The following is a 25,480-nucleotide window of genomic DNA, read 5'->3' on the forward strand; positions in this document are numbered from 1 at the left end:
CGGGGAGACTTTCAGGGCTACGAGATGGGACGCGAGTTCGCAGTGTTTGAGATCCCAAATTACAAATGATTTAAAGATGTTAACGCTGTAGGGAAAGTCTGTGGTCACGCCGTCAGATACGATCCGATGGATGTAGATCGCCCCCAGCAGCCTCGAGCTCGTGGTCCTTCGGAGACGTGCGTTCGGTCGAACTCTTCAGGCAGACAGGTGTCGCAGAGTCAAGCGGTTAAAAAGCTACTAACAGTAGCCTGTAGTCGATCAAAAGGCCAGCGGCGCCGCCCGGGCCCGCCGCCGGGAGGCGCGGCCCGCGACGGTCCGATCTGCTGCTGACTGAGCCGGGGCCCAGCCGCGGGCCCTAGTACCGCCGCATTTTGATTTCGCCGCTGCCCGCGGCCCGGCGGCCCCGGACCGCCACCCGTGTCGAGGCCCCGGCGGGGGCAAACTGCAAGACCATTGCCAGTTCCATTGCTATGACCGCGGTGCCCGGCCGCAAGCGCGGCGCCCGGCCGGGCGGCCTTCTGTCACTGACGGTTTCCGGAAGTTCAAGCAGTCGGCCGCCGCTCTCTGGCACGGCCCGGTGCCGCGGCCCGCAGTCACGGTGGCCCGCGGCCCTGGCTGACCGGGCCCCGGGTCTACACACCTACAAGTCTAGTCAAGGATGCTTCTGTTCTCTTGAGGGCTTGCAGGATCTCCAGACCGTCGAAACTTTAAAATTTATTTCGTCTCCGGGGCTATCCGGAGTTGTCTCACTCAAACTCGTGGCCTTTGTTGTGGCCAAACTCGTGGCCCAGCCTGCGTGCAGTAAAGATCGCCAGAGGAAAATTGGCGGTACCGTGACGTCGCAATGGCAGACTGGAGGGAAAGGGAAAGGGAGAGTAGAAAAGCGCGAGAGGAAGTGAGTGAGAAGAAAGAGCGAAAAGGAGAGAAGAAGAGGAATGTTGTGGACAATCGAATAGTGTGGAAGAAACCAGAACAGCAAGGGGCGCGGTGAATTGGATTGACGTGCAGAAGGGTTTGGGATCCAATCAGGTTCCTGATAATAAGAACATTGGAGACAAAGATTGAGATACGAAGGGTGAACGAGGACGAGTCAAAGAGAAGGCATGGAAGTGTTGAAATCTTTCTGCAGTAAGAACTTGACTGAGAGGAGTACCTGTAAGTCTGGGACAAACGAGGTTAATTTGTTCTTGTCAAACCGTAGAATGAGGAGTGTCAGAGAGGGCAGCCATCAACGCAAGTCAAGGGAAGGAGCGTTTCATGCAGTGTGATTTCTCTCTGCCGCACAGAGATTGTCTGAGCATCATCCCTTGCGAACCACTCACCCTCTTGCTGCAGTTGTGCCTCGACCTCTTCACTCCTGCGAAAAGAGCTGTGGCTGAAACCTGTGCTCTCTTCCCATCAAGTCAGCTTGTATGGCAAGGGGAAGAGTGTATTGACATTCTCATGACATCGAGAGTTGCTTCACAAGATCCTCATCGTGCAAGCTTCAAGGTGGGATTTCAAAGCAGATGGATGAGAGCGAAGAGACAAAGCAGTTGAAGGAGCTGGTGAAGAAGGAGCTGGTGAAGGAGGAGAAGCCAGACGAGGAGGAGGAGCTGGTGAAGGAGGAGGATTATGAGAGCCATTCTCCGATTGACCAACAGTGGATAGAGGAGTTTATGGACTATATCGATGACGAGAGTGGCGACGAAGGTAGACGGGAGAGTCAGGCAGCAAGTTCAACAAAAGCTCTATCCTTACCAGGTTCAGACCACCTCACAGCAGACGAAACGGTGGGGAGAAGAACAAAGCACAAGAAATCGACTATGGGAGAGGAGAAGCAAGAGACGTCCGCTCGGAAGATGCTGCATGAACAACTGATCGATCAACATAGGGAAAGCGTCCGAAAGTGGCAAGAGCAGGTGGTTGAGCTCTCAACTCTCTCACAGTACTCAAGCAGCAACGTTGATAGCACGCGCACGGATTCATGAGAAACCAGAAACACGTGAGCTGTTGCTTGTGCAGTGCAGGCAATGTTTCAGGAATGCTTGAACTGTTGCTTGTGCAGTGATTCAAAATTCTGCATGGGGTGCCTGCATCTTGCACCGTCGGGGAAGACAACACGATGAACGTGCACCCAACTATCGTGTGAAACGATCACACAAAACCGTGGGGGCAGCAGACATGTTTCTTTACACGGATTCTGAACCAAGTTTCACCGCCTTTCCTTTCGAAGATCTCAAGATCAGAAGGACAAAGACAACAGGGTACAGCTCTATCTCACCATTTGTACAGATCCGGTCAAACCTAGCCGTTGGAAACTCTCATTTTGTTTGCATGCAAACCTTTTCTGCCACTCTTGTTTCAGGTGCCGTGAGAATTTGGCCAATCAGTTTCAGTTTCTACTTTTTTCAGTTTCTTCTCAGTTCTCGCGATTTTCTTTATTTCTGTGCAAGCATGAGAGGTGTAGTCGTGACGGTGACAAAGAAGGCAGCAGATTTCCCTTCAATCTTTTATCAAGCTGTTATGTACTCGTATCAGGTAGACAATATTACCCCATGGATGCTGAGCGCCACTGTGCTCAGGACACATTTATTTTTCTTATACATTTTTCTTATACATTTTTCTTGTACCACCAAAATTGCAAGATGCGATGGCAATAAACACAAAGACAAACTGAACTTGTGAGATGGAAATTTATGAGTTCTTTGATGACACTGTCCGCTAAATGCCATGTAAGTGGAAACCCGTTGACCAGCATCATCTAATCAGTTGACTCAATCACATCTTTCCTCTCACTTTGCTGAACCCATGCAGCACTGACAACCCTGACTCTCCTTGTGCTGCAAGATACCACAACCTACACACTTCGTGCAACATGTTACATCATCAGTCATTTGGCATGTGCATGCTCTCGTCACAGCTTCAACGGAGGGGGGGAGCAACTCCGATGTCATCCTCTATGCTCTCAGGACACAGTCACTTCTACTGATCAATGCTTCTCTTGCCATGTAAACATCTCTTCCTTGTCTTGCCCCTGCCATCAAGCTTCCTCTCCTCACCGACCCATTCCACCCCTCTGCCCCTACCCCTCCGCAACCCCATCACCCCCCTTCTCCATCTTCCTCACTCCCTCCCATCGCCTCCTCCTCATGCGCGTTGCATCCTTCCCAGCGACTTCTCCTGTCCCTCCATTCCCTCCTCTTCCCACCCCTCCCTCCCCCTCCCTCTCCCCCATCTCCCTCCCCTCCCTCCCCCTCCCTTCCCTTCCCTTCCTCTCCCTTCCCTTCCCTTTCCCTCCCTTCCCTTCCCTTCCTCCCCCTTCCCTTCCCTTCCCTTCCCTTTCCTTCCTCTCCCTCCCCCTCCCCTCCCTTCCTCTCCCTCCCCCTCCCTTCCACTCCCTTCCTCTCCCCCTCCTCTCATGCGCCTCTGCCGCATTGGGGCGGCAAGTAGGGCCATGGGAAGTGACAAGTTACGAATTCAACAAACAAAAAAAAAAACATCAACATCGAGCGAAGAAGCGAACAAGACTTGCAGGATGATGACTAGCAGCACATCAGTCTCCTCCTTCAGACAGCATGACACAGAGAACGTCGAGCACACGGGTACCGCCTCGACCTCTCCGTTGTACTCCCTGAACCCCTCGTTCCTCGTGGCACCCTGTGTATACTGGCTCGTTGCTCCATCTGTTTGACAGATCTCAACAGGGGAGAAGATTGCGAGTGTAATGGCTAGAAGAAACGAGAAGCGAAAGCCGCTCCAGCAGCAGGACGTGAACGTTCAATATCATCTCCGACCTCGAGCCAACAGGCTGGCACGGGAGAAATCGAGACAACAGGCAGGCAAGAGATTTGAGGGAAAGGAAGGGAAAGGCTGCGATGCTTGTCCACCAGAGGCATCAGAGACGTTCGAGTGCATCGATGATCACTTTGAGTACATCGAGAAACTCGGCAAAGGATCGTACGGGACTGTCATCGCTGCAATGGACAGGAGGACCAAGAACAAGGTTGCGATCAAGGCCATCTGTGAAACCTCGGGGAGTCAACCAGCATCTCTTCAGGTTGGGCATGTCTTTCAATCACAATGTGCACCACAGTCTGTCTTCTCCTCCTGACAACGTGCTGATGGGGCTCTTGCGATCTCAGTTGTTGAGGGAGATCCTATGTCTTCGACACTTCTCCGGGCATGAGAACATCGTACAGCTGCAGGTGAATCAAAGTAAGACACTCCATCGTATGACCGCAAGTCTCTTAGTCTGTTTTCCTCTTCCCAACGTCGAGAGAGGACTTCAAGAGTGTCTTTCTTGTCATGGAGATCATGGACACTGATTTGCATCGTGAGGTTGCAGCCAAGTGACATGAAACATGACCATGTACAGGTATCATCCGATCAAAACAAACTCTCAACCAAGATCAGGTCAAAATTTTCATGTATCAGATTCTTCGAGGAATCAAATTTCTTCATTCTGCTAAGGTATGAAAATCCGAGGGTTTGATGAACAAGAAGACAAGAAAGGATTTTATCATCTCACAATCACTATGATTATCGTTTCCTCCTTGCTGCCTTTCAGCACGTGTGTCTTTGTCTTGTTTCTCACCCTCCGGTCAGGTCATTCATCGCGATCTTAAGCCAAGCAACATCCTTGTCAACTCCAATTATGATCTCAAGATCGGCGACTTGGGCTTGGCGGTCGACGACATCGGTGCGCCAAAGACCACATACGGTGACTTGAGCATGCGATGACGTCAGCAGTCACATCCTCGTTCAGTTGTGACTCGTTGGTACCGAGCTCCAGAGGTGCTTATGGGAGATTCAGACGTGTTCTCTTCCCCTCCCTCCCCTCCCGTCTCCTCACGCTTCTGCAGTACAACACGTCCATCGACATCTGGAGCGTGGGCTGCATCCTCGCAGAGTTGTTAGGTAGAAGAGCTTTCTTCCCTGGCTCTCACTCGATGGACATGATCGAGAGGATCGTGAAATACTGCGGTCGGCCTTCATCCTTTAGAAAGGTTCACGTCCTCACCCTCTTTACTGTCCTCCTTCCTCCTTCCTCCTCCTTCCCTCTCCCCTCCGCCATCCACCTCCCCTCCTCTTTATCCTGTCCTGTCCGGTACTGTACCGTCCGAACTGTTCTGACATCGCTTTGTTCGCCCATCCTCTAACTGTGTTTTCTGCGATGACGCTATTTCCGATACAGAACTACAGCGGCTTGGGTACTCCCTTTCTCGCATTGTTGAGATCTCTTCCCATGAAGCCTCAGATCTCCTGGGAGACTCAATTTCCTGACGCCGACGCCGAAACTATCCACCTCTTACACTGTACGCTGCAGGTGAGCAACACGAGTGCCGACCCAGCCTGCCTGACGATGATGCAGTTTGAGAGTGCGATGAGAAGGTCAGCCACCGAGCTGCTGGCTCATTCTTACTTCACAGGTTTACACGACGAGACCGACGAGCCGGTGAGTTGTGAGCCGTTCCTTGTCTTGGTGACAACAATGCACGTGCAGGTGAGCACAGAGATCCAAGGCATGGGGGCTCGACTGAACGACATGTCGCTGAGAGAGATTCGAGATGTCATCGCCGACATCTCCCTCGAAGACAAGCTCATGTACTTGAGCTGATATGATGGCGTTGATACTGCCGGACTTTAGTAAGTCATGTATCAACCCTTCTCTGCTTGTCTCGCATCTCCCTCATCACTGCCATCCTACACTTGGCACAAAACCTCAGAAAGTTCTTGCCAAGTTTGGCAACAGCATCTGGCTTGAGATTTCTGATTGGGTGAATCAAGATCTGGGCGAGCATCGCGCTGAAAGCACTCATCAATAAAGCAGAGCACAATCATCACTACCGGTCGATGGACATGAATCTCCTGTGGTCGAAGTAGTCGCATCCCTTCCACGTCAACCTCCGAGCGCCAGCTTTGCTCGCACCTGTAACACGCACTCACTCACTCCAATGGCGCAAGACCAGACTGTCATGCCGATTCCTCTATAAGTTCGGTATGGCCGATATCTCGATTCCGATGGATGTCTTTAGAAGGCAGATAAGAGGAGCAACAATCGAAACTTTCGTCTCACTCCCAATCTGATGGGTTCGACTCCTCTCTCTCTTCTAAGAGGCATTCTTCCTGCCCATCAAAATCATCACTGTCTCATGACCGAAGTGAAACGTCTCTGCGCACCAACGTAAAGTTCTCGTCGAGGTGTCTTGCAACCCTGCTCAACTCCTGTGCAAGCGGCTCCTGCTGATGTTCAAAGGCAACAGGCGAGCTAAAGTTTGAGACCTGAGGATCATACTTCGAGTCTGAACTGTCGACGTACGGAGGGACCTGATCGTCAAGCATTAGCCGCGCACAGACTTTAGATGTGAGTCCTAACATTCAGGGCAGGGAACAGTTTGAAAGGTTTTGACCAATCATGTCCGATCACCGTGTTGAGACCACTCCTCCCTTCTACGTCAGAGTGAGCATTCTCAAGTCAAAGTAGGCGAGTCTTTGCTACCCGCGATCGATTCCAAGTACTCAAACACGAAGGACCGCCCTTGATAGTACGCCAAGTCCTTTACCTTCTCATCAGAAAACACCCCGTTGAGGAGATGATTGCAAACACCAATGCGGACATTCCAAACTTGTCAGGTTGTGTAAAGTTCGGCTGCTTGCCAGATTGCTCAAACCCTTGCATGATGGACTGCTAGGTTATCAGATCAAAGTGTAGAATCCTGCAATTTACCTCCACTGTCTTCTTGTAATGGTTCTGACAGAGCGCGCAATAATGCAAGATCTGATATGACGCGACTCAGCAAGAAGAAGAGGATTCAATGTTGGTGCGTGCCGATCGGCCATTGAGATCTTTGAGCATCCGATCGGCTCCAGCGCGTAAAAGGGCGTGAGTGATGTTGTAGTGACCGAGCTGAACGGACATCTAGACGAAAGAATGCAGGTAAGATGTGTAAGCGAAACATGAGAAGTTGAGTTGGAACCATCAGTGCAGTCTTCCCTATGTTGGCATCCTTCACATTAGTGAGAACACAAGTCGATTCTTCTCTCACAAGACCTGGAGATCGACGACTGCCGGATATTCCAAGATAAGAGCAACCACTGCATGAGCTCCTCTTAGCAAAAGCAGCACACGACACATTGTCACATTCAGATCGTCCCAGACAGACAGCTTTGTGTAAAGAGGCCTGTGCGTGTTGAACAGTTCACAAAGGAGAGGCGATGACATCTTCAAAGTCTTCACCATCCCATCAGAAGAGTCGATCGCGTTGACATCGGCCCCTCTTTGTCATCACATCAAATCCTGCTGCAAGGTAGATGAATAATTACCTTTCCAAATATTTCTTGGCATAGAATATGTCATTCTGTTCGATGGATCTCCTACAGAATCCAACAAATAAGATTCATTTCCAACAGCAATCGCAAGACGGTGAAGTAAAAGGCGCTCACCAGAGCTGTGCATTCAATCTTTCACTTTCGGTTGCAGAGTGATGGACCTGATGAACATGAGACAAGCAGCAAGTAGAGCAAAGCTCTTGTCACTTTCAGTTCTAGTTGCAGTTCTCTCAACCTCTGAGACTCCTTCTCATCGATGACAGGAGGATCGAACAGATACAAGTAACTGCAGCAACCAAGGTAAATTCAGAACTTGCAAAGTACGACTCACAACACTCACTTCTGTATCAAACTTCGGAATGGCCCTGTGCCATTCAAAAGATCTTGAGTGTTGAGGTCTGTTGGCAGGTACAACATTCAAAATCACTCGTCAGTGAATTTCTCGATCGATCAAGAAAATTCTCAACCTCCACTGCTGTTAGATGTTGCATCCAATGTACAGCTGTGACCGGATCAGATCGAGATATGAAACAACTCTTCGTACCTGAATCCATACATTGATGCCACCCTGTCAATAATCTCTCGATCGGCTGTTGAAAACGTCTATCAGATCTGCTTCATCTGTCACAGCGCCATGAAATTACTGAAATTCGACACATCCATCCAATTCTTGTCCCAGATTTGAATCTTGGCATTCTAGCATTCACATCAAAATTCAAATCCAAAGAAAAACCGGATGATGCATTCGCAGACTTACTTGGCCGTCTCTTCTCACTTTTGCCATGAGCTCTGAAACCTAACAACCAAGAAGACTAAGAATTGATCGAAAGAGAAGGAGGACAGAGCGGACATGCGCATCGTCGTTTCGAAGACAGGTTCTGATGAAATACTTGCTCCAGGGGTCCCACTCTTTGAGATAATCCTTTGCAAACTTCAGCCTAACAACGCGGACTCACAAATACTATAAACATGAACGTCACCTGCAATCTCCCAATCAGATATGTAAAGGCTGGTCTGTAGGTGTTATCCGTGTAAAAGCCATCTTGGGTCGCTGAAAATCTCAGACATTCGATCAAATCCATGGATTTGAGTTGCTCCGTGTATGGCTCTGTGTTCAAGTGCGAAGTACCATCCTCTTCGATGTCTCTAGATTTGCCAGGAGATCCCCCATTGAAGGGATCCGAACCCTCTTGCAGAGTTGATGATGACGGTGTAGCAGAGAACTCTTTTGACAGTTGAGCTCGGGAACGTTTTCCATCTGCCTCTTGCGATTTGCTATGAGCAAGTTGCTCAAATCTCTGACTATCTTCATCTAACTCCTCTCCTTCTTCATCATCGGTATGATCTTGATTGCTTCGATTGCTTTGCTCGCTCACACTCTCTGACTCATCGTTTCCTGCCTCATGTGAAGAGATCGACATGGGACTTGCCACATTTTCCTTTCCTCCCCTCACATAGATGCATGTCGGCGCCGATCTACATGGCACTAGCTCACACCAGCGAGGACTGAGGGAGTCAGTGGTACCAAGAAGGAGTGAAAACCCCAGGATCCACATCAGAGCAGGCGTCAGTTGCTTGTCATGCCGTGTCTTCGATGACGAGAACAGCGAGGAGAACGAGGAGGACCGAGGAGGACAGTCCCTTGCCGCTCCCATTCGCATCCCCTTGTGTTCTTTTTCACTACTGGCCAGCAGTCGCATTCCTTCTTTACTCAAAGTTAAGTTAAAAAGCAGTACGAGGACAATCAGGAGAGTCGAGGAGGCTTGACCCTGACACTGTCGCACAGGCCAAACGGCGAGAAGAGAAAAGACAGCGAGAACCAAACCTATTCCTGCCGACTGCTGTCCCCCAAACTCCGGCGAAGGAATGAGACGCCGGCGCATAGTACCGGAATGCCACCCCGGCGATGATCAGTGGTACTGCGGCGAAGGACAGGGAGGCCTTGAGTTGACAAAAGATCCTGGACCGGACTCCGAATGCGTTTGCACGTCGGATCACCTGAGACGTCTTGTCGGACTGGAGGCCGAGAGATCGGAGGCCAGCGCTGGGGCCTTGCAGTGCTCGCCGAGTCACTGAGTCCGTGTCCGACGGTCGCCGCGGGGGCATCCGCCACAGGCCGGGCCAAACGGCGAGAACTTCAATTCTTTACTCAAAGTTGTCAGTTAAAAATTGGCTACGCCCGGCACCCAGTATTCCTTCCCGGGCCTCGGGGGGACGGTCACCGGCCCGATTGGCCCCGGGAGCGGGAGTCAGCCTGGATCATGCCTAACTGCAACTCATTCAACGGTGATTGTCTTGGCCAGTGCGACAGTGTTTTGGCGATGATCGTGACCGGACACTGACAGGTGACTCTGTGAATCTCAGTGTGACTCGCTCGGATTGGCCCGGCCCGGCCCGGCCGACAGTTGAGTAAAGCAAAATGTCAAATTAGTCAATGTATTTTGGGCATGCGGCGAGTTTGAGCGCCGGCAAGAAACGAACCGTGAGCTAGAGAGAGAAGAGTATGAGTGAATCCGAGCTGCGATCATGTGCAAAGGAGGGAGGAGGGGATACTGTGGCAAATTGAGATGATTTCAATCTAGCCATCCTGAGTGCGAGCAAGGCAGAATGGCGTTGACGAGCGCTACTGGCGACTAGGGCAGTGGGAGACTTGCAAAGCTATACGATAGATCTATTGGATGTCCGTAGTGCCTGCAATGATCTTTGACTTGATGCTTTTCCATGTGTCAGCGTGTCACGCTTGTCTGACGCAAGAATCGATACAGCGATGTTGTTATGTTTGTTGATTTTCAATCCAACTCTTATTTAAGATTTCACGCTTATTCCTACCTTGACGTCACACGAGTTTCTGCCGTCTGTGTTGCGTCGCTCCTGACTCCTATCATGTTTTTTTCGTAGGTAGAAACCACTGATGTTCTCTACGCTGGGTCTTTGGTACGAGATTTTCCATCCATGGCATCGCGAGTGCAATACAGACGGCAGTGATTGCCGAGTTTTCTGGCGCAGAAGCAGAACGGCTTACATGAACGAGAGCGAGCCATTGTCCAGTTTCCTCGTTTCAATCGGAGCTTGGAAGGAAAACCAAGCAGTAGATGCAACTGCCGTTCCTGCAACTGCTGAAGCCTCGCCAGCAAGTTCAAGTGCATAATTGGTAGAAGCAAGGTTTGTTTGGGAATGAATGGCTTTAGATCTGTATATGTTCGTTTCACCAAGCTTTACTTCTCTTCAGGAAAACGCATCTATCTCAAATCCAGTATTATGTAAATCGTGCTTGATCCAGGATGTTTAGAAGTATAACTTCTCCGAACGTTGATTTTCATTAGATGCCTCTAGTTGTGCTTTCCAGTTGGCCAAAGCTTTCTTGCCAGGATGTAGTCGCTGAGTTCAATTGAATCCTGAACAGAGCTCCTTGGTGGCTTCCTGTAACGTGCCATGGTCGCGCATTTTTTGCTCCAGAAGTCAATCAACTGTTGCTTGGTGATAACACCGTCCCTGTGAATTTCAATCATGACTTGGTAGCTCGATCAAAATGCGACGAAGACTCACTTGCCAGCGTTGATTTCCTCCAAAGCTGCATTCAATTCCTGCACTTCCCCATGCCCTGAATCTGCGAGAATAACAGCAAGGCTGCCAGAACGTCAACATCAGCCACTCTGTGCAACGGTTCAACATACCTATTCAAGCAGTGACGATCAATTTCCCCATTCTCATCCTCGTCAACAAGATCAAACGCCTCCTGAAGTGCAATCGTAAGAAAGAATCGTGCTTTGATGACCACTCACTTTGATGCACATAGTTTCCTTGGAAACGCTACCACGCTCTGACTTGCGAAGCTCATTGATTTTTCTCGCGGTTTCAACTGCTGCATTTGAAAACGATCTGTTTGTATATGTCGTACTGAAATTGTGATTCGATTTAATCAGTCTTGGCGCTGCGGTAATGAGACGCCGACTAAATCCATATGCCCTCGAGAGCATCCTCCTGGATCCAAGCTTCTTCAGATTACAGCAAGGAAATGATGCTGGAAAGAGGACACCATTCAACGCATTTGTTTGAAGAAGCTCTGTGGCATGGCATTCCAAAGGAGAAAGAAATACATATAAATAACAATCAATCGGTAGGACAACGAAAGACACTTGCTCTCAAGACTTTTCTATTGAGAAAAATAAGCAGTTAAAGACGTCGCCAACAACTTGCCTTCATGCGCTAAAGCGAGATATCTTCACTTGTCACTAATAACTCTGAAGTAAAATCACAGTGCTGAACACAAAAATGCATGAATCACAGCTCACACACACACCACTTCAAATCCTGAACTGAAATTAGACAGAGACAGTTTGTCTGAAATCAATCGATTGAGAACATGTTAACAAAGATCACATCAGAGAGTGTGTATGATAATTTTGAATATTCAAGCGAACTGTGAGGATGGGAGAGACTCGCAAGCCGCGCATGCAGAGCGGACGTAAAGCGGGGCGTAAGCCATAGCAAGCCGAGGCAGGTGAAGAGATTTGAGCGGGGATGAGGCATCAAACCCTTCAAAATTCATTCCCCCGTACAATGAACCTTGTACATTGTTTACCGATGTGGTACAAAATAAAATAAATTATTTAAAATATCAATACTGTTTGTTTGGTAACTTAGCTCTGTAGACAGCCGATGTACCACGTGTATGGTACAAGCATTGCTGACTATAACCTGTTCTGTGTACCAACAAAAAATATCAATTTTATAATCAGTAAAGATTATCAAAACTCCCAATATCTTTTGATATATTTTATCATATTAAAAGTTAGAAATTACATTATAAAACATATAACACCTGCTCTAGCTGGTAGTCACGGCACCTTCGGGCGGCCCGATCGGATCCAGCAGCCTGCTGAGCGGCTTCTCATGCCCTCGATGGGGCGGAGCGGACGAGGAGGGGAGGGAGGGAGCATGAGCGCGTGAGAGCAACAGAGATCCGACTCGCCCCCTCCTCATGGACGGTGTGACTCCGAGGCCGGAGGCTGCTGACTTGTGCTGAGCGGCGGCCCGGGTGCGGCTGTTCCACGACGGTCGGCACAAACACAGTCGTTGATCGAATGCTGAGTTGCACTGACTGGGAAATTGATTGAGAAAGTCGATGCCATTCAGTAGCTGACTGTGAGGGACTCCGGATGTGATTGTGCTGTCGGATATCATAGTAGTGAGACGCTCACGAGCCTTGCACTGTTCACGGTTGAAATCCCAATCCGATCATCATGATCGCGTGATCCTCTGCTGCAGCTAGTCCGATTCAACTCTACCAGCAGCAGTCTGTGGTCTTGCTCTTAGAGGGATGGAGGTACACAACACCTTGCACTTCCAGGTGCGCGCTTGTTTGCTCTCGAGACCGTACCATTGACCAGGCTGCGCCTCAAGGAAGCTTCTTTCATGTACACAGCCGTCCGCACACTGGCAAGGCTCATGCTGTCGCAAGACTTTGCAGTTGCGGCTCTCGCAGAGAAGCTGCTTCAAAGCGAGGAGGGGGACATGAGGGAGGCCATGGTGAAGGAGTTGGGTAACAGATCGATTGATACATGCTGGTGGTATTCAGATGTGATACAGGAGAGGCCTGCTTGCAGGGATGGTATATCACGCATGCCATCCAAGACTTCGATGATGCAGATTACAAGGGCAGCTCGATTGCATCGGTGAGAGCAGGTCAAAAGGTTGTTGTTGAGTTCCATGGTGAGACCTGTAGGTCAACAAGAATCTTATGTGTAACTTCAAGCACATCAGGTCGTCGAGGTTGGGTATTTGCTTCCATTCTACCACGAGACCATGGCGGGGGCAAGCTGCATGAAGGTTGTTGTCGTGATAGAGGTGAGGCACATGACATCGGAGCAGGATGGCTTCCGGCAGACTGTGTGGGCCCAAGAGAGTCGATGCCCCCCGTTCAACGAGACCGGATGCCCATGGCCTTTGCTTCTGCCATCGTTTGCAACGAGACGAGAGATTCCACAGAAGGATTTTCATTGTTGAGGTTTGATCCTCAGGACATCATTGCTGTTTGGCGAGAGGGAACGGGTGAGACAGACATGAAATCGAGGTTATTGGAACCTGTCTAACAGCCTTCAGATGGCTGGATGGAGGGAAGTGTAGTCATGCGCCAAGGGGACACCATTGTCCATGAGAGGATAAGAGGCGATGAAAAGAAGTTCGCGCAGTGCTCAGCTGAGGCTTTCAGCAGGATGGTTCAAGTCTGGTTGCGTTACGGAATTTCCCCCCAGCTTTACTTTCTCGAAAGGGAAGAACGAACGGTGAAGAAATCTTTGTGATACAAAGACGGCAGTTGATAAGAGCGTTTGATGCAGTCATTCATCTAATGCACCTGTGCTCATTCAACATGAAATCACGAATCACGCAAGGGTGCAAGACGTGCCGGTTGAACTCTCAGAGCATCTGAATTCTCATGCATTGGAGCAAATCATTCGAACTCCCAGTCGAGATGGAGACTCAAGGAGTTTCAGCTGGAAGGTGACGATGACGGCAGCCTGCTCGTACGCTCACCCCTCAGCAGGATGACCCGTGCTTTCCTCCCTCCCCTGAGAACGAAAACATCGTTTTTCTACAGGTACACCTGCACATGTTGGACCCGCATGGAGAGGATGAAGAAGAAGAACCGGAAGTTGAAGTGGGAATCACTTCTGCAAACTTTGTCTTGAGATTATCTCGTCACCTCGGGGTGTCTTCTCGTAGATTACAAGTCAGCAAGATTCTTGGGCAGGACACATTCATCTTGAAGATTTTGCCCTACTACGTCGTGCCTCCCTCTCAAGCAGGTGAGAGCGATGCTATTTCTTGTTGCTGAAGATCTCAACACAAATCAGGCAACATCGTCTCTGCCAGGAGGCTGGAAGATATGATCACAGAGCTCTCTCACCAGACCTCTGAATGGAGCGTGAGTCCCGTTCAAGACTTGTCCTCGGACTCAATCTCCAGCAAGTCAAGCAGATCTTCCTTTCTCGCTGAGCGGCGTCAGGTCGGAGCGAGTCAGATCAGGATCGAGGTCATGGAGGCAGGCAACCTTCCTTTGCCGGCAGACTCGAGGACTCGTTCGCTCTTCCTTGCCCTGACCTTGAGGGACGACGAGATGCTCTATCAGACGTTCTCAACCCGGGCAGTCCCCATCGAAGTTGGGCTGCGGAGCGAAGAGCCAGCGCTGACTGGCATGGATCGTGGAGACTCCCTGAGCGCGAAGGCGAGGTGGGGCGAGCACTTCACATTCTCTATGGATGGCAGCGAGCTCGGCAGGATGACTGTTTCCTTGGAGCTGTTCGAGGACATGGAAGACGCTCCTGGGCGATGCGTTGCTACTGTGAAGCCAGCCTTGCGGTTGTCCAGCCTGACAAGATACAACGACTTGAGCATGAAGCTCCACATGAAGATGAGTTGGCAGGACCTGGACGACAGGCGAGAGCCGAGGCTCAAGGTTCGTTTCAGATTCGGCAGCAGCCTCGTGGACAGCAGCACGAGCAGTGGGGCCGCCAACGCGGACGATCTCACGTCAATGATGAGCTCTCTTGGTCGGTATCGAGCCAGAGAGTCTACAACCAAGTTCGTCACCAATCAGGAGGGAGAACATCGCTGGGTTTGAAGTGGGTGAGAATTTCGAGGATGGACAAGAAGATGTCGAGCATGGAACTTGAGAGATCAACTTGGTTGTTGTCGAATCAGCAACGAAAGAGGGAAGGTTGGTGTTTTAAGATTTGTTATTACGAGAGATTCAATGTTGATTCTTGTCCTCCACGTAATCAAGATTCTTGTATCTCTGTGTATCCCTCCACCCAGATTCTGGTATTCTCCTCCTCCTCCTCATAACATTTTTTTTGTCATCATCATCATCATCATCATCATCATCATCATGAAGATTCTCGGAACCTCCTTCTCCTCCTCCTCCTCCTCCTTTTATTCTCCCCTTCATCCACATGATCGTCACTCTGTCACGATCATGACGTACATACCCTCTACGTCTCATCGGCGCAGTTACACATAAGAACAGAACTTTATCTCCTGCACGCAAGCTGTAGAAACTGAGCAAACTACCTGTGTCGGGGAGGGCAAAGAGGTATGGGTCAAGGTTATTGAAAGTATAATTCAGCTACAATAAAAAATCAGGAAGGTCTTGGGGGTGGAGGAATAAAGGCGGGAGCCTTCTTCAGGAGTAAAAGGGTACCCAACAAGGAGTAAGCCAATCTAACGCGAGCGATAACGAGGAGAGAGGAGGGAGCGAGAGAAAGGAGGGAGAGAAAGGAGGGGGAGAGGAAAGAAGGTAGAGGATAGAGGACGTAGAACAGAGGACATTGAGTAGCAGTGCAGAGGCAGGGCATACCAGTCGGGATCAGAGAGCTGCGGGAACTCAAGGGAGAGGGTGAGGGGTGAAGGGGGGGGAGGAAGAGTGAAAAGGAGGGCCAGAGGAAGGTTCCAGACGCAACATACAAGTCTCAACCATGGGCGAGTTTGAGCTCGAAGATCCAGAGAGCGTGGAGGGAACAAACTGGCTTAACATAGCATGGAATCTCCCCAAGGGAAGAGATCTGCGAGAAAAGATCACAACGCTGCGACGAGAGATTCATGAAAGAGAAAAATCTCTGCAATCATGCCGGGAGATGCTAGACCAGGCGCGTGCAGACATCATCTTCAACAGGGAGGAGTACAAGGCTGCAACAAACAACATCGCTCTGCTGCAAACTGAGACCAAGGGGATGGAGAAGGTCTTGCGAGGTAAGAGTCTGTTCCCTGAGCTTCCGGTCGGCTCACGTTGGGCGCGCAGAGAGCGAGAGGCTCGTCGCTGAGATCAGGCCCATCATACAGCAGCTCGGCAAATCAGATTTGGATAAACTCCGTCGAATGCCAGACCCAGGTGCGGCCTCCCTCCTCTCTCGCTCCTCGTCCTCAACGACTTGCTTGCAGCCCCGACGATCAGGCGGACAGTGGAGCTGCTGCACCTGATCGTGAACGCGGAGAGCGTGGACCACAGGCGGCAGATCGACTGGGAGAGGCAGTGCAAGAAGACGCTGTCCAAGAGCGACCTCATCTCCTTCATCATGGACTTCGACCCTGCTCCCTTGATGGCGAAGCCTCAGCTCCTGGCCCACATCGACCTGCACTACCTCGGGGGGAAGGCGTGCGAGGGGCTCCCTGAAGCTCCTGACGTCAGCCCGCAGCGAAACTCGGGGGGGCTGGAGAAACGAACTCCCCCTCCTCCTCTGATCCGGCGGTCCTCCTCCACCCCAGTGCAGCCGCTGCGGAGGTTGGAGAAGAGGTCGTCGATGAGCGTGCTGGAGGAGCCGAGCAAGTGCCTGACGGAGGAGATGGTGTGTCACTCCAGTCAGACTCTCGTCTCCATCTTCAGGTGGTGCGTGTGTCAGGTCAGGCTCAGCGTGATCCGACGGTCCATGGATCCCGTGCTCAACGCGTCTCAGTGCTTGCAGAACAAGCTGCAGAACGAGATGGAGAGGCAGAAGAGAGCGAGGGGGAATGAACTTCTCGCCGTTGAGAACGAGAGGGTCTTTGAGCAAGGTTGCAAGCAGAAAGAAGCTGACCTTGCGGAGCTGATGAAGAAGATGGAGGAGCTCACAAAACAGGTGCACCAGCTAGTCAAGAAGGCTGCGGACTTTAAGGAAGATGAAGATCGCGAACGAGCGCGTCAAGCATGATACAAGTTTCCTTTATGTTCCCATCATGTTTTCTTGAGCATGTGAAGTCAAGAATGTTGTCCCAGAATGTTAGTAAGAAAGGTCTTCTGAGCATCTTGCCTGCCTTTCAAAGATTCCCACTGTTGTGACATAAAGATTAACGAGGAAAAACACAAAAAGATAAACGAGAAGAAAAGCTCTTACATCTTTGTATGAAAGTGAAATCAGATCCCACCCCAACTTCTTGAGCAGCTGAAGGGTCATCAGCGTTCCATGTGTGAGGTTGTGTTGTGTTACCTTGTGTTTGAAGATTGTTTCAGCGTTCAAGGTTTCAAGTTCGTTGATCTGAACAACAACTCTCAGTTGCAGTTGCCAAAATAGAAGAAGCATTCAAAAAAATCACATAAAAGTGTGTTGGTCCATCCACCTCGACCGCCATGTTGTTGGGTAAGACAATGTCTGCACTGAAATCATCTTGTTTCCACAAGCATACGTGTGTGTGGTCTTTTGAGCGAGATCGTTGTTGTTTGCCATGTGGTTGTACAGAGTTGAGAATGAGAGGTGAAGAAGAGCATCTGATCATCACTGACCTATGTGAAATACACCTCCAAAGACCGGATATTCGTTGACATGTGGCATTTCCAACGAAGACAGAATGTGTGAAACGGACTGCAAGACATTGTCAGGACGCAAACTAGCCCATCTCTTGTTTCCCACCTCATGTAACTTGGACGAATATGGAGGATTCTCGTTCTCCTGAGTGGATGGGTTAGGAGGAGGAAGGAACAAACAAGGCAGTTACCTTCAACCTCCGCAAGGAGAGGAGAAGTTGGATAGAGAAGTCAACTGAAGGCGAGTTGAGGTCCTGTTTGATGGCATCGGTCGCGTCGAGGTAGGTCTCGATGATTGAAGCTCCCATCTTGAAGACAGAGAGTTAGGGTAGGACAAGTGGAAGGAGAAGAGGACATGAAAACATAACAAGCAGGGGAAACATGACGAAAAAGGACGATGAGACCTCCTCTTGTAAGGGAAGATGAAGAAAAGAGCATGAAGAGACTGGAGAGCAGATGAAGAAAGAAGAAGAGGCAGGAGTGGGGGGGTTCGGCTTAGGGCAAGAGGACGAGGATGACCCTGGGAGAGGCGGACGTCGAGGAGGACGTGGAGGACGTGGAGGACGAGGAGGACGAGGAAGAGACGAGGAAGAGACGAGCAGTTGTCTTACCTGCAGATCTTCTAGAGATTTCTGTTCATCAGTTTCGAACTTAGTTGGTTGTTGCTCCAAGAAAAGTTTCATCATCTCTGCAACATTTCATGTCAGGAAATCATTCCCAAGCAAATCAACAAATTCCACCAAGTGAAACTTTCGATTTTTGTGTGCAGATCAGGTCGCTACAAGCAAGTAGGATGTGACCCAACTGTACAAGGAGAGGAATCGGAAGTAGTTCCAGACGGCTTTCTGTCCGTTGAATGACAAACTCGAGCATGTCTGAAGACAACTGTGCGAGAATGATCAGAACAAACTTGTGCAGGTACTTGTGTACTCTTCTTCACCTCTTCTGCCATGGCAGCAGCCCATGCAATGTTGACGACGTCTTGCACAGTGGCACTCTTTACAGCACTAGATCTTGATCAGACAAGAAGGGAGGAGAGACCGTTTGGTAATGATGAAGTGAGAAGACGAGGGCAAGCAGGGACGAAATGAAATGTCAAGATAGGAAAGAAGATTGAGAAGGAGGTGTAGAGGAGGTAGGGGACGTGAGAGAGGAAGAAGTAGAGGGAGGAAGTAGAGAAGGTAGAGGAGTTGGTAGGGGCAGGTGGTAGAGGCAGGTGGTAGAGGAGGAGGTAGAGGGAGGAGGTAGAGGGAGGAGGTAGAGGGAGGAGGTAGAGGGAGGAAGGTACAAAGCATACATTGTCTCCGTTCTTCCCCTGACGTGATACTTCTGACTAACATTTGATTCGAGAAGTGCTTCGCTCAAACTCGGTGACATTTCACTCTGCCATCATCATTGTCATGGTCATGGTCATCATCATCATATTCAAGGACGACGACGAAGACGACTTGGCAGACGAGACACGACATAACTTTTATCTCACCATGATTACTTGTCGACTCATCACTTCTTTCTGCAAATCTTGAAAGAAGTTCGAATCTTTATATCCAGCCTAGAGAAAGAATGTCACTTTCTACCAACAGTTTCAGGATTTCTGGCTCAACCTTTGCATATGCAACAATCAACATCGCAAGTTGTCGAGAAGCAAAAGCAGAGAAGTCATATCTTTGAGCCTGGTGACGATCAGAAGAACCAAGGTGCATAACGCAACAGACCTGTGACTTGTCGAGTATTTCTCCGGCAAGAATGTCAAAAACTTGGTGGCTCCTGTAACTGTCGACATTGTGAGCAAACAACTTGTAGCACCTCTGAGCAATCATGATTAAACCAGACAATGCTCATCAGCAATGATAATACACATCACATGTGGCAGCATTACTGACCGAGACTTGGAGAAGGCAAATGCGATGTTGGACATGTCTTGTGGGTTGAATTTGAAAGATTCTGATTGACTCCTCCTTGATATCTCACTCTCCGCCATCCGAAACAACCAAGAGGATTCCCACCTGTTTCGCCAACATCAACAGAACTCTCCTCCTCCTCCTCCTCCTCCTCCTCCTCCTCCTCCTCCTCCTCCTCCTCCTCCTCCTCCTACCCGCATGTAGCGTAGGACCATAAGATGTTTGATAGCTCCTGCGGCTTGAAGCGTTCCAGCCCTCGCAGCTTCTCATCGTCAGCATTCTTCCGCTTCCTTCTCTTCCTTCCTCCCCCTCTCCCCACCTCCATGCTCCTCCTGCCCCATCACCTCCTCTCCTCTCCCTCTTCCTCTTCCCCTACCTCCTCTTCCCCTCCCTCTTCCTCTACCTCTACCTCCTCCTCCACCTCCTCCTCTTTCTCACTCGCAGATGCTGTGAAAGGATGTCGAAGAACGTTCGGATCGACAGGTCCGCAGCTCCTCGTCGTTCTCGCTCATACTGCTGCACTACAGGAAGGTTGGAGTCCTCGAAGCCTTGACGAGAGTCAGCTGCAAGGGAAGCAACAACAACACGAGGAAAAGAGTGAAGGACTTCTAAAACATGCGAGCATCGAGCAGAGGAGAGAAGGGTAGAGATTAGGGACCAGCAGAGAAGAGGAGGAGGAGGAGGAGGAGGACATAGGGAGAGGACGGGCGTAGGAGGAGAAGATGGGACAGAAGCATCGTCACACCGGATTTTGCGAGAGCCCAAGCCAGACTAGTCATCTCCTGGGTCTTGAACGCATCGAGAGGGTCGCGGGAGAAGGAGGGAGTTGAAATGCCGCATGCAAGTTTGGCGACACGCATGAACAGCTTTTGATCGAAGATTCCTGCTCTTGCAAAGGCAGACTGATAGAAGACCAAACGATCAGATTGCAGATATGCACGGGAGATTTGTTGATGGTGATGATAAAGAGGAAAAAGAAGGGGACAGTTGAAGATGAAACATGGGACAAGAGCAGGAGAAGTGATTCAAAGAAGCGAATGAAGCAACAAGGAGCAGATCGCCTACCAGAATGTTGGCCATCGATCGAGGACTGAACGAATCTGCGCTCGAGGCCTGATCGAGTTGGTGAGCAACAAATCTTCATCTCCATCTCAATTCCTTCCTGCTCGCAGACTCTGATTCATCAAATCTTTCCGTTCCTCTACTCTGCTCACGTCTAGACTTGCAATTATCTCCCCTCATCTACTCTCGCTACTCTGCCCTCCTGCTCTGCCCTCCTGCTCTGCCCTCCTGCTCTGCCCTCCTGCTCTGCCCTCCTCCTCTCCGCCCTCCTCCTCTCCGCCCTCCTCCTCTCCTGTTCTACTCTACTCTTTCATTCCCTCTGAACACTCCTCACATTCACCGCCGATTTCTCTCTCCTCACCTGAACGATCAGCGACATCCTGCGAAACAGCGCCCCATCTCTCAGCGTCGCTCCTTCTCGCGCCTGCGCCTTGGCAAAGCTGCTGACAATGGCAGCGCAGTCGTTGACGTGCATGCCCTGCTCGTGGTGAGAAGGCAGGAGAAGAGGAGGAGGAGGAGGAGGAGGAGGAGGAGGAGGAGGATGTGAGAGGGGGGGGGATGAGGAAGGAGGGTGAAAGAGACGGGAGAGGACGAACGAGGAGGTCAGGATAGTAAGGAGGGGTTGAAAGGTTGAAACATCCACAAACCATGGAAGCTGCTAGGGGAGAGGATAGCTACAGGACGAGGAGGAGGGATAAAGTAGAGAAGGCGGAGGGCAGGAGGAGGGTGGTGGATTGTTAAAGAAGAGGAGGAGGCACCTTTGGATCTGCGCTGCGAACCACTCTGGAGCAAAGGCGGAAAAGATCCTCATCCCAAATTCCCTGGAAATGAATGAGAGAGTTGAAAGGAGCAGAAGACAGCTGGAAGAACATGAAGGAGAAGATGCAAAGTGACGAGTTTGAGGAAAGGAAAGAGGAGGTGGAGGAGGTGGAAGTGGAGGAGGTGGAGGTGGAGGAGCAGGAGAAGAGATCTGACCGCTTTTGCGAACGCGTTGACAAGATTTGCAACGGCTCGAGGCTCTTTGACAAGGTCGCGGAACGAGAGGGACTAGCGAGAAGAGTGAGAAAAAGACAACAACAACATTATCATCTCAACTACTTTCAAGGACATCATTGATCAATGATCATTTCAACTACTTTCAAGGACATCATTGATCAATGATCATTTCAACAACTTTCAAGGACATCATTGATCAGTGAACTCATTGATAAAGAAAAGGAAAAGGGTGAGCAACGAATTGAGGAGGAAGAGAAGGAGGACGAGAAACAGCAGGAGGAGCAGGCGGAAGAAGTCAGAGGAGGACACATCAAGACATGTTCAACATGTTGAACATGTTTGGACATCCTACCTTAGCGATACTGCCCATCCTCATGAACAACGCTCCGTCTCGAAGAGTAGACCCTGCACGCTTATAAGATCTCTAACAGAAACCACCCAGTATGAGGAGGCGAATGGGACATAAATGGTGTCTCTGGCGATGTTTCAAACCGAAGAACTATCATCATCATCGTCTTCAACACACAGGGAACAAGATCAGCATCGTGTTTACGAGGATACAACAACAAACATCTTCGTCCTCATGTAAGACGATGAGAGTGATCAAGGTGGGACCTGTCCGCGTTTCTATCGCTGAGAACGACGAGACAACCTCTGCCAGGTCCTTGACAGATCGTCATGGTCTTGTCTCGATGACAAGTCAGGTAGAGTCTTGACAACCTTGACGTTGAAGAGCGCTGGATCGATCTTCTTCACTGATCCTGCTAGCGTGCGAAAGAGCCTCTCATCCCAAACACCCTGAAACAAAGGCAGTCAATCGCCCTTGCAACTAGCTACACAACGTGTAACAATCATCATCACCAGTAACACCAATCATCACAATCTTCACCCCTTCCTCCTCCTAATCATGATCATGATCATCATCAAAAGCCACAACACAGTGAACAAAACCAATTCAACTTTACTCATTGCATCGGCAAGCAGTCACAGAAATGCCAGAGCTGTCTTACCGCTCGTGTGTAGGCATGGGCAAGAGCTGCGATGTCACCAGGAGCAGCAGAGATGTTCTGTGATAACGTCAACAGCAGCACCTCAACCCTCCATTCCTTCAACCTCATCCATGGACAGAGCTTTCAAGACACAAGCGGAGATGTATCGGAATATGCTGCTTGAAGCTCAACAAGCTTCTCCCCTACGTGCTCCTCCTTCACCTTCCATCTCTGAGACGAGGATCTTCACGTTGCCATGCCAGCGAGAAGGCGCACACGATGCGAGCAGCGTCGCGCACAGAAACTTCGACAGGAGACATCTGACGGAGGACTGTCGACATGTGCCTGGAGCAAGACGAGTCTTAACATGTAACGACACAACAAGTTCACGTCACATCGTTCTCAACCTGATCATCTCCCTTCCCCTCCCCTCCCATCCTCTCTCCTCTCCTCTCCTCTCCTCTTCGCATTGTTCACCGAAAAAGTCCACTGTCCCATGTGTTGGCCCGTGACAACGCATTGACAATCTCTGCGACGTCTCGTGCTCTGAACTCCTGCAGCGACAAGAATCAAAAATCATTCAGGAAGAGTTTGATGATTGGATCGAGAATGTGAAAAGGTTACAGCTGGGCATGCATTGTTTCAAGATTGAGAGCAGTTTGCAGTTGATGATGGAAGGTTTCAACATAGCTCGACGCGGGCCTTTGGAAGAAATCAGGACATTTTTTTCACCGTTGCCGACTTCTGACGAACGATGCGAGCCATGTGGAGGAAGAGCTCGTTAACATTGAGACGACTAACAGCAGAGAAAGATTGTCAGAAAACAAGGAAAGCAGGAGGTAAACAAGAAAAAGTAGTTGAGGGAAATCAGTGAGGGATAATAATAGGCAGAGAAAAATCAAAAGAACAACAGAAATAACAGAGTGATCAGAAGAGAGCAAGTTGAAGGGAAAAAGAAAACTTTGAGATATTCACATGGTACCTTCCACTCCTTGTTGTTGCCTTGCTGAAGGCATTAACAATCACAGCGATGTCGCTGACTGGAATGTCTCTTGCTCGAAGGGACATAACAACCTGATATGAGCTCGTCACTTGTTCACATCACAAGGAAAAGATTCTTCTTCTTCTTCTTCTTCTTCTTCTTCTTCTTCTTCTTCATGAACAATCTTCACCTGCGATAGTCGTGCAAAGAGGTCCTCGTCCCATACCCCGGCTCGCACGTACGCGTTCATGATGTCTGCACAATTCCTGCAACAAGTAGAACCGGCGTCAAGAAATCCAAATCATCATATCATCTCAAATCAAGATCATGCCATCCACCCTCCTCCTCCTCCTCCTCCTCCTCCTCCTCCCTCCTCCCTCCTCCCTCCTCCCTCCTCTCTCCGCCCTCCGCCCTCCTCTCTCGTCATCGTCATCATCAGCACCATTCATCCTACCGGCTCTCCGAAGAACGTGGATTGAGGACAAGGCTCTGTGAGATATGCCGAAAGATGGCTCCGTCTCTCAACCGACGGTCTCCTCGTCCTCGCTGCAAGGACGTCAAGGACTCTGATCGCTCAGACCCTCCTGCCTTCACCTTTCTCGTCTCAGCGTGAGAGAATGCCTCGGAGATCAGCCCTGCTTCCTGCAAGCGGAGAGGTCGAAGTTGACGAGCAGCTTGCGATAAGTGACGGAAGACCTGTTGGTCATCATCAATTTCATTTCCATCTTCTTCTTATCATATGTCCTTCATCTCAATCCTCGTCGTCGTAGTCATCATCATCATCATCATCTCCATCATCATCATCATCAAAGTCAACAACTTCATCATCATCATCATCATCATCATCATCATCATCATCATCATCAACAACAACAACAACAAAATCACATATCGATATCTGCTTTGTCGCACAAGATGATATCGATACCTCCTCCTGCCAAATCCCCGCCTTGGAGTAACCATGCAAGATTGTTGCGACGTTTTGGGCAGAGAAATCAGACAGAGAATGCTGCAAGATACAGCCTGCGAAGCGTGAGGTAAAGAAACAAGATTATGATGAACGAGGGGAAGAGAGAGAAGGACATGAAGAGAGAAGAGAATCAGGTAGTGAAGGAGGAGGAAGGTAGACTAGAACGAAGAGAGAGGGGGGGGGGGGACGGCGGAGAGCAACTCAGGAAGAATGGGACTAAGGAAGCAGAGAGAGGGAGATAGGGGAAAGGAGGAGCAGGAGATGCAGCGAGGGGAAAGAGAGGGAGGAGAGGAGAGGAGAAGGGAGGACAGGACAGGAGGGGACAGGACAGGAGCAGACCTGCGAAGAAGCGGTAGAGGGAGCCATCGAGGACACTCTTGCGAGAGAAGGAGGAGACCAGGATCGCAAGCTCGTCAGTGGTGAAGGCAGAAGAGTCTTGAGCTCGGATGAAGCGAGAGAGGAAAATACTAAGCTCTGAATCCCTCTGTTTGACCTCTGATAGAGCTCGCGCCATGACTACGGCCTCTCTGATAGAAACTGAACCATCCAAGGTGTCAGAACAAAGGCATACTCTCTATCTTCTTATCTCCTCCTCCTCCTCTCTTCTCGCTCCTTCTCCTCCTGGTTCTCGATGATACATCTCTCCTCTCCTCACCGTGCTCTGTCTGCCGGAACGCCCAGCTCATCCTGCGGAAGAGAGCAAGATCCAGGCATCCAGCACGTTGAAACGCGCGCAGAATGAGGGAAATCGCTTCTCCTCCAAACTTGTTCACCTTCCCTCGCAGTCAACATCCCTCCAACAACCAACTCCGCCCCGCCCCGCCCCCCCCTCCCCCCCTCCCTCCTCTACCCCCCATTGCTCCTGCTCCTGCTCCTGCTCCTCCTTAAACACAAACCACCTCCTCCTCCTGCTTCCCCTTCTTCTCCTCCTCCTGCTTGTCTCGTGCTTCTTGAAAACCACCTCCTCCTCTACCACCACCTCCTCTTCCGTTACCA

The 25,480-nt window shown here is 50.1% G+C and overlaps 8 protein-coding genes across 8 annotated transcripts in view; 5 read left to right on the plus strand and 3 right to left on the minus strand.

Annotated features, from left to right (window-relative positions):
* Positions 1–1,508: 1,508 nt before the first annotated feature.
* Positions 1,509–1,970, plus strand: GUITHDRAFT_112977 (hypothetical protein; the record flags this gene model as incomplete). Its single annotated transcript, XM_005827896.1, has 1 exon — positions 1,509–1,970. One exon carries the CDS (start codon positions 1,509–1,511, stop codon positions 1,968–1,970), a length of 462 nt encoding a protein of 153 aa, XP_005827953.1.
* A 1,925-nt stretch (positions 1,971–3,895) lies between these two features.
* GUITHDRAFT_56704 (hypothetical protein) lies at positions 3,896–5,449 on the plus strand (the record flags this gene model as incomplete). Its single annotated transcript, XM_005827897.1, has 9 exons — positions 3,896–4,039; positions 4,125–4,187; positions 4,234–4,315; positions 4,358–4,452; positions 4,588–4,702; positions 4,748–4,797; positions 4,845–4,988; positions 5,177–5,297; positions 5,334–5,449. Coding segments are annotated over 9 exons (930 nt in total), but the record flags the coding sequence as incomplete, so codon positions are not given.
* A 184-nt stretch (positions 5,450–5,633) lies between these two features.
* Positions 5,634–8,732, minus strand: GUITHDRAFT_112979 (hypothetical protein; the record flags this gene model as incomplete). Its single annotated transcript, XM_005827898.1, has 20 exons — positions 5,634–5,787; positions 5,830–5,873; positions 5,933–6,011; positions 6,059–6,108; positions 6,163–6,222; positions 6,265–6,309; positions 6,359–6,429; positions 6,482–6,539; positions 6,590–6,667; positions 6,710–6,760; positions 6,960–6,989; positions 7,034–7,259; positions 7,306–7,356; positions 7,426–7,472; positions 7,519–7,597; positions 7,856–7,901; positions 7,956–8,007; positions 8,069–8,107; positions 8,162–8,233; positions 8,292–8,732. 20 exons carry the CDS (start codon positions 8,730–8,732, stop codon positions 5,634–5,636), a joined length of 1,773 nt encoding a protein of 590 aa, XP_005827955.1.
* Positions 8,733–10,512: 1,780 nt separating this feature from the next.
* Positions 10,513–11,294, minus strand: GUITHDRAFT_153967 (hypothetical protein). The gene is made up of 4 exons (XM_005827899.1): positions 11,094–11,294; positions 10,986–11,047; positions 10,858–10,938; positions 10,513–10,803 (listed from the first exon to the last, which is right to left on the minus strand). The coding sequence occupies exons 1-4, from the start codon at positions 11,103–11,105 to the stop codon at positions 10,641–10,643; spliced, it is 318 nt and encodes a 105-aa protein (XP_005827956.1). The 5' UTR covers positions 11,106–11,294; the 3' UTR covers positions 10,513–10,640.
* A 998-nt stretch (positions 11,295–12,292) lies between these two features.
* GUITHDRAFT_142374 (hypothetical protein) lies at positions 12,293–13,317 on the plus strand (the record flags this gene model as incomplete). Its single annotated transcript, XM_005827900.1, has 6 exons — positions 12,293–12,299; positions 12,580–12,637; positions 12,702–12,853; positions 12,901–12,986; positions 13,075–13,158; positions 13,183–13,317. The coding sequence occupies 6 exons, from the start codon at positions 12,293–12,295 to the stop codon at positions 13,315–13,317; spliced, it is 522 nt and encodes a 173-aa protein (XP_005827957.1).
* Positions 13,318–14,295: 978 nt separating this feature from the next.
* On the plus strand, positions 14,296–15,070 carry GUITHDRAFT_153968 (hypothetical protein). Its single transcript, XM_005827901.1, has one exon. The coding sequence runs from the start codon at positions 14,429–14,431 to the stop codon at positions 14,930–14,932; it is 504 nt and encodes a 167-aa protein (XP_005827958.1). The 5' UTR covers positions 14,296–14,428; the 3' UTR covers positions 14,933–15,070.
* A 715-nt stretch (positions 15,071–15,785) lies between these two features.
* On the plus strand, positions 15,786–17,139 carry GUITHDRAFT_164522 (hypothetical protein; the record flags this gene model as incomplete). The annotated part of the gene is made up of 3 exons (XM_005827902.1): positions 15,786–16,059; positions 16,109–16,198; positions 16,249–17,139. 3 exons carry the CDS (start codon positions 15,786–15,788, stop codon positions 16,992–16,994), a joined length of 1,110 nt encoding a protein of 369 aa, XP_005827959.1. The 3' UTR covers positions 16,995–17,139.
* Positions 17,140–18,354: 1,215 nt separating this feature from the next.
* Positions 18,355–25,480, minus strand: part of GUITHDRAFT_142377 (hypothetical protein) — a gene marked incomplete at both ends in the record, with an annotated part of 10,761 nt that continues 3,635 nt past the window's right edge. The window contains 27 exons of the mRNA XM_005827903.1: positions 18,355–18,459; positions 18,525–18,581; positions 19,068–19,136; positions 19,189–19,257; positions 19,300–19,357; positions 19,468–19,590; positions 19,895–20,048; positions 20,231–20,387; positions 20,551–20,598; positions 20,882–21,025; positions 21,306–21,368; positions 21,523–21,594; positions 21,896–21,948; positions 22,159–22,207; positions 22,264–22,341; positions 22,554–22,610; positions 22,657–22,708; positions 22,755–22,877; positions 23,010–23,086; positions 23,265–23,328; positions 23,515–23,606; positions 23,705–23,780; positions 23,969–24,060; positions 24,109–24,156; positions 24,443–24,537; positions 24,824–25,021; positions 25,140–25,257. Of these exons, the coding sequence (XP_005827960.1) occupies positions 18,355–18,459; positions 18,525–18,581; positions 19,068–19,136; positions 19,189–19,257; positions 19,300–19,357; positions 19,468–19,590; positions 19,895–20,048; positions 20,231–20,387; positions 20,551–20,598; positions 20,882–21,025; positions 21,306–21,368; positions 21,523–21,594; positions 21,896–21,948; positions 22,159–22,207; positions 22,264–22,341; positions 22,554–22,610; positions 22,657–22,708; positions 22,755–22,877; positions 23,010–23,086; positions 23,265–23,328; positions 23,515–23,606; positions 23,705–23,780; positions 23,969–24,060; positions 24,109–24,156; positions 24,443–24,537; positions 24,824–25,021; positions 25,140–25,257 (2,391 nt within the window). The remainder of the gene's footprint in view (positions 18,460–18,524; positions 18,582–19,067; positions 19,137–19,188; positions 19,258–19,299; positions 19,358–19,467; positions 19,591–19,894; positions 20,049–20,230; positions 20,388–20,550; positions 20,599–20,881; positions 21,026–21,305; positions 21,369–21,522; positions 21,595–21,895; positions 21,949–22,158; positions 22,208–22,263; positions 22,342–22,553; positions 22,611–22,656; positions 22,709–22,754; positions 22,878–23,009; positions 23,087–23,264; positions 23,329–23,514; positions 23,607–23,704; positions 23,781–23,968; positions 24,061–24,108; positions 24,157–24,442; positions 24,538–24,823; positions 25,022–25,139; positions 25,258–25,480) is intronic.

This window comes from Guillardia theta (assembly GCF_000315625.1).
Source record: "Guillardia theta CCMP2712 unplaced genomic scaffold GUITHscaffold_63, whole genome shotgun sequence".
Lineage (NCBI taxonomy): Eukaryota > Cryptophyceae > Pyrenomonadales > Geminigeraceae > Guillardia > Guillardia theta.